General features: G+C 41.5%; 1 protein-coding gene across 1 annotated transcript; it reads right to left on the bottom strand.

Moving 5' to 3' along the window:
- Positions 1 to 637: 637 nt before the first annotated feature.
- LOC310670044 (parapinopsin-like) lies at positions 638 to 14518 on the bottom strand (the record flags this gene model as incomplete). The annotated part of the gene is made up of 4 exons (XM_083424490.1): positions 638 to 914; positions 2824 to 3066; positions 4955 to 5283; positions 14191 to 14518. The coding sequence occupies 4 exons, from the start codon at positions 14516 to 14518 to the stop codon at positions 777 to 779; spliced, it is 1038 nt and encodes a 345-aa protein (XP_083280616.1). The 3' UTR covers positions 638 to 776.
- Between the last annotated feature and the right edge of the window lie 2981 nt (positions 14519 to 17499).

The following is a 17499-nucleotide window of genomic DNA, read 5'->3' as shown; positions in this document are numbered from 1 at the left end:
ACGATGCAGGCCTAGATGGGTCAATGGCTTGATTGAGCAGGCTCATCTTCTTATATCTCCAGTATATAGGGACTGGAGGACAGAAGATACGACTGCTGATAAACTGATATTTATAGGGCCTTTTGAAATCATTGCAGTAGACGCTGCATTCTATTCCCAGCTAGTGAGTTAGTGGGATGTGGCCATCTGTATAGTCTTGCTCCCTCTCATTGTTTTCCACCAGCGACTTAGAACAACTTTATTCTTTTGAACTTCAGTTAATTGTTTCTCTCACACCCTATGGGCTTTTACTGTTTGCATTTGATTTGATTCCTAATTTGCATTTGATTTATGCTTGCATTTCATTTGTGTTTGTTCTTGATTGTTGCTTTTTAAAATGCCGTTGAGTCTTAATGCTGTATTTGTATTTTATTGTTATTTTTTCCAATTTTATTTTTAACCGCTGGTGCCTTAAAGTGTAAATGAGATATTAAATATATTAATAAATACTAGTAGGAGCAACACTATCAAACACAGTGATTATTTGCAGGATTTTTTATACACGATAAAACCACCTTTCACAAAAAGACTCAAAGGCCAAGAAAGAGTTCTCAGGCTTTCAGATTTTGCATTAGACAATAACTGGAAAAGAAAGAAAAAGAGGATAACAAAAGCTCCAGTGCTAAAACACACATATAGAGGAGTAAGCCTCACTAAACCCAGTGGGACTTACTTCTGAGGAAACATGCAGAGCGCTCTACTGTAAGTCAATAAAAATACATATATTGAATTGTGTTCTACTGTGGAGAAACTTTGCCGCATCTTGAAGAGGAAGCAGGGGCAACAGTAGAAACTTCTAGATCAGTTTCATCCGCTTGATTGGAAGCACATGGATTTTTCCCACACAGGAGACACCTAATGAGACAATCGCGGAACTGGAAAGCAAAAGTACAAATTTACTTTTGGCTCATGCCACATTTGATTATACATCATTCATATACACAAACACACATATATATGTGTGCGTGTTTGTGTGTGTGTATGTATTGCTGTGAGACACGTAAAGACTGTATCCAACATTGCAGCTCTAAGGGTAGAAGGGGCTGCCATGTGCATAATTAAATTTCCTCTTCTTTCCCTGTTCCTTTCTGCCGCTCCTCCCCTTGCATCCTCAAATATCAGCTCTGGAGGGATGGGGTAAACCCTCTGAAGCAGATTTGGGGGGGGGGGGGAGGGAGAAGAGAGAATGGAACCCCACTGGCACAGCATTGGATAAAGCCCAGTATGTTACAAAAATCACATACAACTAGGGTTGCCACTGTGAAATCCCCAGTCCTGCTCCTATGCCTTAAACAGCAGTCTGAGGCATGGAGGGTCAGCGCCCAGTGCACCGGAAACAGTTGTGCTGCCCAAAATCTGCCTCTGAGATAAGGACAGGGGGCATTGAAACAAAAAGGATGAAGGAAAGGTTCAGAAGAGGGAATTGATTTATGGGGGCGGAGGTGGGAAGAGAAAACCACAAGTTTTAAAAACAAACCAGAACGAAAAGCAAAATTGATTTGGGATTTAGCACATAGTTTTTGCATGCCAGCAGTTTAGAAAACAGATTCTTCCTGCATATTAACAGCTAGAATAGGGTATTTTCCCTCTTTCCACCTGTGGCTTCATAGGGGTCCATTAAATGGCTGCAAAAAAGAAATCCCCCCCCCCATTCCATAAAACAAATTGTATGCAAAATTTTGTGCCTATATTTATATGCATTTTTCTAGGGAGGGGGTTCCATAGCTTTCATCAGATTCTCAAAGGGGTCAATGATCCCCAAAATGACCACTGCTCTGAAGACAACATATTATTATGTATGCTATGACATAAATTTCTAAGCAATAAGTTTTTATCTTCTTTAAGTATGTATGTATGTATGTATGTATGTCAAAAGACTAATTTACTATTAAAATGATATTTAAGTCTAAATCCAGCACAGTTAGGCATGCTTAAGACCATTGTATTCAATGGGCTTAGTGCTTCCTAGCTCTGTTGAGTTTTTTATTTGTTATTAATATCAGCACATTAAGCAGTTTATACTATTTTTATGCACTGATGAAAGTTTCAAAGGCATTTTTATGCTATAATAGATTAGGATCTTATTTTGTGTAACTGGGCAAAAAATCCTGAATGTTAATATAATTGTTACTGAAACAAGTGCACGAAGAAAACAGAAAACGCATCCTTGATAAATCATTATAATAAGAATACAACTTTAATTCATTTAGCCACAAGGTGGCAGCATAGAAAATAATTCTGCACATACAGCAGGCAGCTTTAAGGCAATCCTGGGACAAACCCACCAGAGCATTATGCTATATTCTTTGTGCACAAGAATGTTTTGTATTGCTCAATTTACTTCCTGACTAGTGAACGGACAGCAACGTGTGTTTGATCTGTTGTGCAACCTAAAAAGCAGGTCAAGCACATACAAAATTCTTGGTTAGAGAACATTTCCCTTTTTGCAATGTGTACCATCCCTGTGAGCCTGCTAGGAAAACTGGCATGCCTGAATAGATATAAAAGCAATGTAAGCAATTTTATTTACTTGGGAAAGTCCAAACCTGCAGATAGATGATTTGTGGTATAGTATACTCTACATATCATGCGGGGTGGGAGTTAAGATCAGGGCAGCGGATTTTGTTTTGCTGTGTAGTTCAGAAGAGAGAGCAGAGGGATTTGGAAGTAAAATTCACAGGGTGGTGGATTTTTTTTTAAAAAGTCTCCCAATGGATGTTGAGCCTATACAATATTTATACTTTGATTTTCGTGCTCCACAGATCATACTGAGTTTAAACTCACCTGCTTGTTCATAAAAATGTAGATGACTGGATTATAGAATGTGCTGCTTTTCGCCAGGTACATAGGAATGGTGGCTATAATAGGATTAATGTAGATTTGAGGATTACCCACAACTACCAGGGCAAAAGTTGCGTAAGGAAGCCAGCAAATCAAGAATGCCATCACCATGACTATCACCATCCGTGACACTTGAGCTTCCGCTTTCGTTGTTGAGCCTCGTTGAGCTACTCCAACTTTAGCAACCTAGTTAAAAATAGCACATTCAATACCTATCAAAAATAGGACATACATCAGTGTAATTACATTTCATTGCACATAAAAGAATAGGATGACAGTTCATGTGGAAGTGCTTAAGAATGTTTTATTCTGCATGCCAGCAAGAAGTTCAGGTCAGCCTTTACAGAGCAAGTTTATTTTGGGAAAGAGAGAACAGGAGGCTTTTGTAATAATCTGCTAATTCGCAAATATCCAGTCTGAACAGGTCTTGAGGGATGCAGAAGCAAGTATATGGATACTGGCAATCTGACATGTAAAGGTGACAGTGGCATCCATGGTCTGAGCTGATATGATGTCTTAGAACAGGAATAGTTAATGTGGTCCCCTCCAGCCATTATAGACTACAACTCCCATCATTCTTGACCGTTGGCCAAGCTGGCAGGGACTGATAGGAGCTGAAGTCCATCAGCATCTAGAGGGTAGCACATTGGGTACCCTTGATTCAGTCTGTCTGCCTCCAAATGTTCGCAACTACGTAGTCTTACGAGTTCACCTAAAAGACATTTGGCTGCAAAAGCTGGGAAAAGGAGGAGCTGTGAGTACAAGGTTGGGAGGCCAAAGATTGGAAAGCGCAGTGAAAATAAGCTACAGGAGGTAGGGAAGAAATGAGAAATCCAGAGTGACCAAAGTTCTCCCTTAAACATAGCATATGATGGAAAAAGGCACGCCAGAGGAAATGCAATTTGCCAAGATACAGGAATGCTACAGGGTCTGGACCTGAAAGCTCGAATGTGGCAGCGAGGAAAGCAGTAAAGGCACGGACCAAACTCCATTACTACACGGAAACTGGCCATGTGATGGACAGATAAATTCCTTGTAGGCCTGTTTTTGTTTTTTCATCTGAGCAGACTTTAAAGAAGTGCTTCATGTGTTATACACAGAAGGTTTGCTTGATAAATGTAAGGGGAAATATCTGTTATGGAGTTTAGTTAAGAGGGTGAATTTAAAGCAAATTGTAAACACTCTTCAAAGCCAGGAATGTGAGAAGCTGCCTTACACCAAGTCAAACCATTGTTCCATCTAGCTGAGGAGTGCCAACACGGACTGGCAGTGATTCTCCAGGGTTTCAGACAGGAACCTTTCCCCATCCTACTTGAAGCCACAGAAGACTGAACCTACGACCTTTTGAAAATTTGAACTAGCACTGAAAATACCTTCCATAGCCAGTTCCCCTGCTAACTTGTGGCGTGGGTTTCTGTTCAGCAAATCTGTGCTTGCTTCAGTAGCAGATTGGCAGCCAGAGCAAATCCCATAAACAAGGTGTTGTAATATGTTGCCACTGGTTTGCCACCACAAGCAACCCAACTACCACATTATGCACCAGCTGCAAGGATAGCTCCACATAGAGCACATTGCACTAATACACATTTGAGGTTGCTAATGCATGGACACTAGAGGACACCTGTGCTTCCAGTGACAGTGATGGATCTAGGAGACCTAACATTATCTTATATTACACACATTAATGTGTGTGCACACGCAGCCCTTGTGAGTGGCAAAAGCAGCCCCAATGCTACGTGTGAATCTGAATCACATATAAATTGTTAATGAAATTATGCTTTGGTACGGAAAATATGTAAGATATAAGCACCCATGCTTAGGGGAAGCCTAAGCACACCAGTTTAACATTTGCCTAAATTCCGATTCCATGTGCTCCAATTCCTTGAATGATGACGGTATGAAACATAAAGTAGCTGATGTTGACCCAGTAAAAAAAATGTAGTTCAAGCCCTTGGGCCAGATTGTCTTTTGAATGAGTCAGTACATTTTAATTCTGGATTTTTTTTTTAAATGGTGCTAAAACACTTTTAAGGTCAGCAAATTAAGCAAAACATAATACGAAATACAGCACTACCTGGCGCAGAGTCCATAGTAGATATCCATAGGAAACCAAGATGGCAGCGAACGGAATTGTAAAGCAGAATAGAAAGTAGCAGACAATATAGGAAACATTAATAGGGTCACTGTTGTACCAGTCCGGAGCACAGGAGGTCATGACGCCTTCCATCTGGTATCCTCCCCAACCAAAAAGAGGGGGAGTGTTCCAAACGAGAGACCAGACCCAGGACGCAGCAACTCCAATCATGGCTTTCCTGGTGGTAAAAGTCAGTGTTCCCATAGGCTTGCCGATCACAATCGCACGGTCTATAGCTATCACTGCTATGGTGCATAAAGCCACAATGCCTGCAATTGCAGTGAAAACATGTTATTCATTCCTTTTAATATTAAGAATATTACACAAACTGTATCACAACTGGTACTTTTGAATTTCTGAAGAGCCTAGATGCATTCAAATCCTTACCTTTCTAGGGTGCCAGCATGAGGAATTTGCAACATTCTGTTGTAGCTTTGAATTACATCCTTCACAAGAAATCTTCCTTCCAGTGACAACATTACTTTCAACTAGTATCTCCTGGATCAGGGATGGGGAACCTGTGTGGCCCTCCAAGTGCTGTTATACCACAGCTCCAATCATCCCCTGACCATTGGCCATTGACTTGTGCTAGTCGGAGTTTGGGGTCAAGCAACATTTGGAAGGTCACAGGTTCCACACTCCAATATCATCACCTGATTCTTCTACTTCTTATTTATTAAAATTGTCCATTGCTTTATCTTGCCCAAGGCAACCCAAATCAATTTGCAAGCAAGCAAACAAAAGCCACATAGGTATATTAAAACCAGGGAAGAAATACATTGAAAACATCTCCCCACCTCTCTCACTTCTAAAAGGCCATAGAAAAGGGACAAAGGCCTGGTTATAGAGGGATGTTTTTGGCTGCCATCTAAAGATGTATAATAATGGCACCAGGCAAGCCACCCTGGGGAGAGCATTCCACACAAAGCATTCCACACCCATTCCACATTCCTTTTGTGGAGGGGGCACATGAAGAAGGGCCTCAGATGATGATTGTAAGGTCCGGGTTGGTCCTTGACGTATTGCACTCCTGAGCTATTTAAGGCTTTATCATTCTAAACTAGGGCCGGGAATTGGGCTGGGAAACTAGCTGGCAGACAGTGCAATCGGGCCAGGATTGGTATTACAAACTGGCCACTGAATTCTGCTGTCTTTAAAGGCAGTCCCATGCATAGCATGTTGAAGTAATTTAACTTAGGGGTTACCAGAACTCAGAAACAGGCCAAGTGCTAATATATGCAACATTCAGGAAATTCAGCTTGGTCACATTTAATTTTAAACGGAGTTGCCCCACTTCCAAAGTTAAGTGGATTAGTTAAAAGAGAGAGCCAGGGAAGTTAGATTTCTTCAGCAAGCTTGGTAGTTATTTAAAAATCATTAATATAGACACAGAGATAAAATGTATATAGCAAATTTAGAAAGGTATCAATAATTCCAATAAGATACAAGTATGCTTAACAAGCAGAGTCCAGAAAGCTATAAAAGGCAAAAAGGGCATCTGTAAAAGAGAAAGTTTTGCCAAAATGAGAAGAACTAAAAGTAGTACAAACTCTGGCAAAACAAATATAAAATTGTTTTATAATTTTTATAATTTATAAAAAACAGTTTTTCCAAAGAGCATACTGGTGGTAAACAATTATAGCAGTTTTAAAAATTTATAGTAATTTAAAATACGACATTCTAGAACTGTCCGTTAAAAGCCATTGGGTCTGGTCATTTGTCAGATTACAAATTAACACTGAACAAGTCAAATTCTGTGTGAAGGATTATTAGGAAACGAGTTGAAAATAAAATCACCAATATAATATTGCCATATAAAAATGTATGGTATCACCCCACTGGAATACTGCATACAGTTCTGACACTCTACCTGAAGAAGGAAGTTCTAGAGCAAGAATAGGAGCAGAAAACTCTCAACACTGCAAGGTTAAAGCATTTGGAGCTCTTTTAGTGTAGAGAAGAGGTAGGCTAAGTTTGAACAGGAAGGAAGTTTATAAAATTCTGCATAGTGTGGAAAAAGTAGAAGAGAAAAACTTTTATCCCTCACCCATAAGAGTAGAACTTGGGATCACCTGCTTTAATAGCTTGCCACTTCATTCAGAACAACAACATAATCATCACCACCATCATCATTCATACAACACACAACAGAAGATTTGAAGAGAGCCACTGGTTAGATCACTGTGCATGGGACTTTGCCTTTGCTTTTGTCCAGTTTGAGTTCATACCATGGGGTGGGGGTGGGGGGTGAGATACAGGTTACCCAACATCATTTTGATTTTAGAAGACCAGCTCCACATCTGTCAAACTTGGCCTGCGTGGAGTGGGTGAGATAAGGATCTGGCCTGCTGGATGGACCCAGTTCCCCACCCCTGCTTTTAAAGCAGACTCATATATAATATCAGTTTCATTCACTAAATGAGTGCGTGCATGCCCCCTTCACCCTGACTTTTCTATCTTGAGCAGAAAGGTGTAAGGGGGCTTTTAAGCTCATTCTGGAAGCATGCCTGCCCAGCGTCCCTAGCTATGAAGAACCTTCACATTGGGCTATGGTGGTCACTTCTAGACAACCTGTTTATTGAACATCAGGTTTTTGGAACAGTTATCCATTCACCCTAAATAACGAGCCTCCACTGCTGAAATAACACAGCAAGTTGTGGTTGAACAAAATATGGTACTCCTCCTCCTAGAGGAAGAGATGGGAGACAGCACATTTTCCTCACACTGTTACTGTGGGCCAGTAAATGCTAGTTCCTGGGGTAGGGAGTGGAGAAACATCAGAGCAGAGCTGTTGCTTTCATGTTTTCCTGGGAAAATCTGGCTAGCCAGAGTGAAACAGGCTACATGCACCTTAGGATTGTTCCTATCAAGATGCCCGCTTTAGGAAACTATCCTCAGAGATTTGTAATTGTGCTGCATTCAGTGTTTTTATTTGCCCGCTTTTATTTTATTGATAAATACTGGCTTCACTCCTTAGTCAGATATAAAGCTTTGTATTCCAAGCAACTAACTGCAGCTAGTAAAGTGTAATTTCTTATTGATACTTCATCTCAGTTCAACTGTCATCTCTTAATGCACCAGGAAGAAAAGTGTTGAAAACAGTGCAATTTTCATTCACCAGTAAGTGCTATAAAAATTAGAGTTCTCTAAGGACAGCCCGTATGAAGTTGAGCTCCTAGGCTGAACAATGGGACGCAAGTAAAAGAACTGATGAGATTATAAAATGTCTTGTTAAGCCATCCCATGAATACTGAGCCACGTTTTAATTACTGCATCATAAAAATAGACAGTGTGGCAAGCTTAGAAATGGCAATGAAGATTGATTTTTTAAAGAAAGGATGCCGGGTGCATATAAAAAGGAAATGTGCATTGTGGGGGATAGATGAGAAAAAAGTAGTTTTGTTGTAATGTACATAAAATGCTGTATGGATTTAAAAGTGAGCTGGGTCCCTCTAAATAGGCAGTTTGCAGGCATCCTATATGCCTGTTTTATATTGAAACCCCATTCACTCATTCTCTCCCCACTCCCACCCCTTAAATATCATTGCAGCAGAGGGGGAGAAGGAATGACCCTATTAGTCTCTCCCCCCCCCCAAGTTTTCTGCAACCTCCCCCATCCCAGTGTTTGGTACTGAATGTCTGCAGCAGGATTTAAGCTGGTTGTCTGCCTGAGCAACAATGGATTTCCTAGCTATGAGGCATTTGGAAGAGTTCTTTGGCTTGGGCTCCTGGCTTGGGCCCCCGGCTCCAATTCCTTTGCACAATCCTGGCTCCCTATTCCTGTGCTCTGACAGCTGCATACAGCTCAGCCCTGACAGTGTCGGAATCTGGGAGAACGCCAGCCATGTAAAGTTGCATAGCCTAAACCAGGCTTCCTCAACCAGATGTTTTTGGCCTAAAACTCCCATGATCCCTAGCTAGCAGGACCAGTGGTCAGGGATGATGGGAATTGTAGTCTCAAAACATCTGGAGGACCAAGGTTGAGGAAGCCTGGCCTAAACACAAATTTACTTCAGTGTAAAGTAGGCCACTGTGACTGGCCCTAAGTCACCCAATGAACTTGTCCACTCCAAGCTCAATGCTACACAACACTACACTACACTGGTATAAACCGGGCACAAAGACAGATGGTATAGTCAAGAATAATACACTTGGCCTAAGCCATGTAGGGCTTTCTGTCAAACCAGCACCTAGAAATAAACTCAAAATAAATATATGATGAAAAGCACTCTGACTTTTAATAGTTGTCAAGAACAGCCCTACAGAGAATGTGTTGTATAGAAATCCAATGTGGTGCATGTGGTGCAGTGGTGCAGTGGTTAGAGTGTTGGACTAGAACCTGGGAGACCAAGGTTCATACCCCTACTCAGCCATGAAGCTCACTGGGTGACTTTGGACCAGTCACTGCCTCTCAGTCTAATCTACCTGTTGTGAGGATTACTTGGGGATGGGGGAAACAATGTACGCCACTTTGAGCTCCTTGGGAGAAGCGGTGGGATATACATAAATGCAATAAATGAAATGGGGGGGAGGGGGAGTTGTCTAGGATTGCAGAAGTGCAAATGATGCCCACTAGGGTCAGTTGCACATTTCTATTTGCAGAGACAACCTTGTATTATTAATCTTTTTTTATGTGGTGGAGGGGGATGATTTTAGAAAGCTTCACAGGGATCAATATACCCCTAATGTAAATGACAGCTTAGTACAAGAGAGGAAAGGACAACATATTCGATTTTAATATAATATGAGGACAGTATATAAGGGCCTTTTGTGGAACATTATATAAATAAGTAGTTTGGCTTCTAAGGTTCTCGCCTCCTCTCCCATTCTGTACGCGTGCATAATAGTGGTTTGGAAGTGAGAGTTGCTTAGTTTGCATTCTCGGGCAAAAGAGAAACTTGGTATGTACCAACCAGGGCATTTTGGGTACACCAAGAGCTATTAACAAATGTAGCAGCATTACTGAACTATATGGGACGAAACTATTCTTGATGTTATAATATTATGCCATTTATGGTGGACAGCTGAAGCTTCAATTGCTGCTTAGCTTTTTAAAATAGCAATACGAAAGGGCCTGGGAACAGTATGGGACCTCATGGGTGGCTTGGGAAGGCAGTTGAAGTGGCTTGGACTTTACGTGGGCAATCCTGTGAAGCCCCTAACTTCATTCTTGAATGGTGCCCCATTCTTCCATTCCACTAGAGTTCCTTCCTGTTATATTTCTCATGGCTTGCCCCCTTCCCCCCCCCTCTAGTTTTGACCTTGTTTTTAAAAGTGGTCCTCCCTCCTCGTTTCAAAGTAGTTTCTGAACAATTGGAAGGGGAAATGTTTTATTTAATTGATTTTTAATAAATAAGTAAATCTGGTTGTATGGCTTGGTGGGAAAGAGCAAATTGATAGATTTCTGCTCTCTCTCTCTCTCTCTGTGTGTGTAGAGGAAATGAATTTCCTTCACTGGCTTTCTTGAATAGTAGCTATATTAGTTTTACATGTGTTACATGTGCTTTAACTGAAAAAAACAACCAAACCATGCCACCCCACCAGAAAACTTGGAGGAGCTTACACCTGAAAAGATCTGCATAGGATTGGGAATTCTAATATGAGAGAGCCATGGTGAAAACCAGAGAATGGTGATCTCTATAGGTTAATCCAGGACACGTTTGTCTCTCGCTGTGCTCATCAAAGATCCTGGCTCCTCCTACCGTGGGAATGTGACCCTTAACAGAACAAGGTTGCAAGCCTTTGCACTTTGTGGCATATAAATAAATTATTATTATTATTATTAGCCATCATTCGAGTGCCTGGCCCTCTGGGGGTTTGCTGGTACACAGTGCATCCATGAAAGGAGGTTAAGAAAGAACAGGGAGTTAGATTCCTTGGTGGGCCCTCATTCTGAAGCCCTAGTGCTTGGGAATCATGCCTCTGTTTTCAGAGGGAGTTTACAAGGCTAACTTCATTTCATAATCTTCACTGAAGAAATAGGCTCTTTAGAAATGCTTTGTTAGAACAACTCCCTCCCCATGTTTGGGTCACTGCACTTCCATCCAAGAGAGTGACACCTCATGCTTTCACATGTCAGGAGCTTTTTTAAAAAAACATTTTGAGCATCACTATAAAAACCCATTTCTTTTCTGAAACACACTGAAGCTGCTATTTTTGATTTGCTTGCCTGGAGCCAAATTTCTGTCACAACTGTTCTCAAGAAATGCTTCTCTATTGTGAAAAAACTCTTTTATATGTTGACAAACCCTTGATTTTTTATTTATTTTTTAGCAATAGCCCTTGGTATTGCAACAACTAACAGTATATGTGCTTTCTAGGTTGGCAATTATTTCAGCTGAGTTCTTTGGCAAAGAGCATAGAATTTTTGAAGTGTAGTAGATGACATTTCATCTCAGGAAAATGTTTTTAGAAGGAATGCAGCATTTTAAAAACATGCCAGGATCTTGATTAGTAAAGATTTAACGTAAAAAGGTGAACATGTATGCTTGATGTATGTTTCCTGAGCATATTCTGTTGTCTTGTCAATTAAACCTAAGTTAGATTATGAATGTTTCATTGCTTTTTTTGCCATTGTTAAGTGCATGTAGTATGAGCCAGGAAGTCCCCGGATCAAATATTAGCAATGGACTCACTCAGGGGTCTCTATTTTTATCCTCAGCAAAAACCCCCATCCCATGAAACATGAGTATAATAACAGAGGCATAGCGGGTGGAGCTGTGGGTTAAACCACAGAGACTAGGACTTGCCAATCAGAAGGTCAGCGGTTTGAATCCCCGCGACGGAGTGAGCTCCCGTTGCTCAGTCCCAGCTCCTGCCAACCTAGCAGTTCAAAAGCACATCAAAATACAAGTAGATAAATAGGTACTGCTCCGGCGGGAAGGTAAACGGCGTTTCCGTGCACTGCTCTGGTTCGCCAGAAGTGGCTTAGTTGTGCTGGCCACATAACCCAGAAGCTGTACGCCATCTCCCTCAGCCAATAAAGCGAGATGAGCACCGCAACCCCAGAGTCGGTCACGACTGGACCTAATGGTCAGGGGTCCCTTTACCTTTACCTAGCAAGGTCAGGTGGTACCTGGTGCGGAATTTTTTTTGTCAACCCATCGGCAGCTCGGGGTAGTCTTGGGAGTTGCAAGCGGGTGGCGCACCCGGGGGTGACATTAAGCGCGTCGCCTGCCCGCAACTCCCAAGCCTCCCCTGAGCTGTCAAAATGAAGGCAAAGTGGCGCAGCTCCTCCCTTCCCCCAACGGCTTGGGGTAGGCTTGGGAGTTGCAGGTGGGTGGCGCGCCGAAGGTCACCCCCCCTCAGGAATGACACCCAGGGCGGTACTCCATCTGCCCTCCCTTCCTATGCCTCTGGATAATAATATGTGACACGATTTACAGGGCTGTTATAATTTTTTAAAAATAAAACTTTTTTATTCCTTAACTAATTCATCATATATTGTCTTTATCTTCAGCACATTTAAAATGTACTGAAAGACAGTATGCAAAGGACTTTGAGCTTTTAGGGGAAACGCTGCATAGTTTCTAAGTGTTGTTATTTTTAAAAGATGGAGGGAAGACAGGGCTTGATTAAAGGAGCAGTGAGGACAGAGAAGGAAACAAACCTACAGGCAAAGCAATCCTGAAGCAGAGGCGGCTTGAAGAGGTGCACTTGCCAACACATCCACAGCCCTACAGGTGCTGCAGCACATAGGTGAAAAGTAAGGAGCAACAACCCTCCCCTTTTCTGCAGCACTAGCGCTAGGTTGCTAATACTCCAAGACTATTCCATAATAAATGGTTTGTAAAATAATTGCCATACACATGGTACATACTGTAAAGACAAAAGCTATTTCTGTTTGATAGGTGGTGCACAGAGAGAAGCAATGGAGGCTTATTTCATAGAATCATAGAATCATAGAATCATAGAATCATAGAGTTGGAAGAGACCACAAGGGCCATCGAGTCCAACCCCCTGCCAAGCAGGAAACACCATCAGAGCACTCCTGACATATGGTTGTCAAGCCTCTGCTTAAAGACCTCCAAAGAAGGAGACTCCACCACACTCCTTGGCAGCAAATTCCACTGTCGAACAGCTCTTACTGTCAGGAAGTTCTTCCTAATGTTTAGGTGGAATCTTCTTTCTTGTAGTTTGGATCCATTGCTCCGTGTCCGCTTCTCTGGAGCAGCAGAAAACAATCTTTCTCCCTCCTCTATGTGACATCCTTTTATATATTTGAACATGGCTATCATATCACCCCTTAATCTCCTCTTCTCCAGGCTAAACATGCCCAGCTCCCTTAGCCGTTCCTCATAAGGCATCGTTTCCAGGCCTTTGACCATTTTGGTTGCCCTCCTCTGGACACGTTCCAGTTTGTCAGTGTCCTTCTTGAACTGTGGTGCCCAGAACTGGACACAGTACTCCAGGTGAGGTCTGACCAGAGCAGAATACAGTGGCACTATAACTTCCCTTGATCTAGATGCTATGCTCCTATTGATGCAGCCCAGAATTGCATTGGCTTTTTTAGCTGCCGCGTCACACTGTTGGCTCATGTCAAGTTTGTGGTCAACCAAGACTCCTAGATCCTTTTCACATGTACTGCTCTCAAGCCAGGTCTCACCCATCTTGTATTTGTGCCTCACAAATTAACTTCCTACAGTTAAATGCCAACTGATTGAATGGCAAACAGAGGCAATTTTTGGGGGCAGAGGTTCAGGGCACCCCCACAGGAGAATCAGCAGGAGGGCTCCCAAATGCAGCACATTTGGAAGTGACATTACCACCAAAGACTATTTAAAATTACCTAACTGCATTACTGATAGCAAAGTCAGAGACAAAGGTCCAATTTGCTCCATTTCCGCCCCCTGATTTGCACCCATGCAAAGCTAAGAGAGATGTAATTTTATTTTTAAGCCATACCTCTACCTGCTAAAAAGATCGTGATAAAAAAATATGCATGATATTAAAACACACACATATTAAAACTGTAAGCATATTTGCTGCAATAGGGAGAAAAATAAATAAGAGACCAGCATTGTTGAAATGCTAGCACATCTAGGAGTCTTACAGAAATCTGTTGCTCTTCCTACCATGCAAAGACAATTTAGTTGCTTGTGCTAACTTTAAACGTTTTAGCGTCTGGCTCCTTTCTAACTTATGATACAACAAATCAGTTTTAGACAAGTACTCACCAAAAAATGCCATAGAAAAGCCTTCGGTGACACAGCCAACTCTACCCAGGTTGTAATACCCAACAGCATTTGTTTCTACATTCAGAGTTCCTCCCAACAAGGCTGCTCCAAGGTCTGCTATGGCTAAATTGACCAGGGAATAGTTAATTGGCTGACGAAGCTGTCTGTACTTAATAGTTACTGCAATAACAGTTGTATTCAGAATTACTGATAAAGTGCAAGATATTGCCATGATAATTGCAATTATAGTGTAACCAATACGAGGCATCAAGACCACTCTTCCGGTGCTGACATTCACTGACAAGGGATTGGTGTCCAGAGAATCCATTTGTTGTTAGGGCACCAAGCTCAGATAAAATACTATTTGAGCTTTTTTTGCGTTGTGCTACCTGTCAGTCTCCAGTCATTCTTTTCTCTAGATGACTGTGAAACCCTTTCTCGTTTGATGTTTCAAGAAATACAAGGCATGATATTCCATGGATTACACAACATTTAAAGCAAATCCTTAGATCCGGATTTCTTTGATCATAATTCTCCCCTCATCATTCATTTTCTAATTAATCTAGCACTACACTCATCATAATTACTGCAGCAGAGAAATATGTCTTGCACAGAACTTTTTATTTTTCCTAAGGCAGTGGAGTGCATAATTCATTTTAAGAATGAACCTGTGCAATCTAAATGCATTTGGGAAAGCAGTTTCCTTAATAGGAATAATCAATTATGGTTTTTCCCTCCCTGACATGCTGAGTGAATCTTTCCACCTGGGTTCCCCATGTCAACTGGAAAGTCAGAATGAAAGGGGACAGAACGGAGATTATAGACCTTTCCGTTTCATTCCCTAAACTCTCTCTTCACTCTCTCTGCAGATGGTACCCCTGACAACATAAATTGGCTCGGAATTTATTTACTCTCAGAAAAGAACCTCAGTATACTGGTGAAAGCCTTGACAAGCAAACAGCTTTTGCTGTGGATTTGCCATGGCACAAAACCATCACTTTTCAACATGTGTGTGCTTTTCTCTACTAAGCATACAAACATGGGCAAAAAATGTGCCCTTTCTTTGGTCACCTTTTAACACCTTTAACATACTTTGGACATGTCCCTAGTCCATGCATAAAATCCCCCACAGTCTTATGATTGGTAAGTATATCTTGTTATGAGTTGGGTAGGGTGGGGCAAAAGTGGGCTCTGTGTGGGACCCTTCTAACCCCTGGTTCCAGCAACTGTTAAAAAAAATAAGCCAGGCTAGGTTCCTGTGTTGAGGTGATAGCCTGGGTGATGGGCCAGCTCTCGGTTAGTTGGAAGGAAAAGCCAGTGTTTAGAACTGAGTTGCAGTGGTGTGAACTAGAAGAAAAGCAGCAAGCTGGAGGGAGAATCAGAGCAACGAGAACAATGTTTGATTTCTGTTTGAATGCAAGGCTGTGGCTATGAAAGAAACAATACCCTTTTGGAGTGTTAATGCTGTGAACCCCTCCATTGCAGGCTCAGGTTGTATATATGCATAAATAAACAATGTAAGGACACTGCAGTCTCCACTGGGCCTCATTTCCAAAAGGCAACACAAAACCTGGGAAAGACCTGGAACCCCTGGAATTTTGCACCATTCAGAGATTGTAATGGTGTGCAACACTATATTTGAAGATACCCTTTATTGCATGCAAAATGTTTTCCAAAGTTTTCCTTCCGTATTTATCAATTCCTTCTGCTACAATTCATTGCCATCAATGAAATAGTAATGCGTGTTATGGTTAGGGCATCCTCTTCCCCTCGGGTTACAGGCTCAAAGAAGTTTGGAGCTTTTTAATTTTCCCACCCTCAGACAAGATTATTCACACAAGCAGTGGAGTTTTCCTCCCAATCTTGATATCTGAGCCTGAGGGTATTTGTGAAATTGTCAGATTAACCCTATAATTCCTAATGGACAAACAAGAAAGATATGTACATGTATCTAACAGGGGAAGGGGAATGCATTGATATAGTGTGTTTGGTGTCGGCCCTTGAACCAGCTTATGGGAACTGCAGTTTGTTAAGTGTGTTGGGAATTATAGTTCTGTGGTATAAACTACAGTTCCCATGAGTCTCGGGGGTGCTTTAAATTTATGGTGTGTACACAGCCTCATTCTGCCTAATGGTAGAGCTGGGCCTGCTCAAACCGCTAACCTCTCCTATCTATTTGAATTACAGAAATCAGAACAAACAGAAATGAAACGGGATATTGCCAAAGTCACCAGCAAGATTCAAACTTTTGTCTTTCCATATTTAGGTACAGTTTGAAGCTTATAAACTGCAGGTTGAAACCGGTAAGTAGGAGCCAAGGAATACTTGACTTTACAGCTTTTGTGTAGGTCAACCAGGCAAATTTTATACCAACTCCTCTTTTCAGATTATACTGTACATAACATGAAAACAGTTGAGGATAGGACACAAAAACCTTTCATAGTGACGCAAACAGTAGCCCACCCTTGAACCTCTCCAATAACTGGAAAGTTTGTAGTTACTTGAAGAGCATAGCTGTCACTGCACCCTTAATGTTATGAATAAAGTTGCTGCTTCAGGATTTTCAGGGGCACTGAACTGATTGTTCTTCAGCAGGCCTAATATTGCAATTAATATCATTATGTTAATATCACATGCTAATGCACTGGGTCGTTAATTGTAACACTGTCAGCATGTTCTTGCTAATGCATTTACCTTAGTTAAAGACGTTAATACTTAGCAGTGTATTTGCATATGTTATGTGTGTTAAATAGAAGAGCTCTTTCATGCTGGGGTGGGTGGGTGGAAGTATTGTGGAAGTTAAGAACAGAGGCAAAATTATCATTAACATAATCCCTTGATTGCGCTCTTGGAAAGGAAAGGGAGTGCGCTGTTGCTGTTACTCTAGGTAGGCATGGTATTTTGTAAATTTGTAACAAGCTGGTCTCAAATGCTTATTTCCTCCCCAGATATGTAGATTGAAGAAGAGTTCTGCACAACATGGAAACTCACAAGGTAAATCAGCCTTCTTCAGCCAGTTTTGGGCTCCAACTCCTGTCAGCCTCAGCCAGCATGGTCAATATTTTGGGATGATGGGAGGGCAGAGGACTGGAAAAAGCTGTGTTAGGTGCTGAACAACAAAACTCTACAGAGTTTTTGACTGAAACCAAGTATTATGCTTTATCAGAGTAACCATAGAGCTATAACCTTCATTGAGTGTGTTTAAATAAAATTCCAGATTTGTTTACAAAGCACCTCATCATTGCTTTGATTCTCTGGCTAAGAGAGAAGTGGTCACAAGTTTTCCCTTCACATTATTAAAATTCATTG

The sequence above is a fragment of the Podarcis tiliguerta genome (assembly GCF_965153285.1).
Source record: "Podarcis tiliguerta genome assembly, chromosome: 2".
In the NCBI taxonomy this organism is placed as follows: domain Eukaryota; kingdom Metazoa; phylum Chordata; class Lepidosauria; order Squamata; family Lacertidae; genus Podarcis; species Podarcis tiliguerta.
The sequence above is the reverse complement of the archived record's forward strand: the minus strand, read 5'-3'. Positions and strand labels throughout refer to the sequence as shown.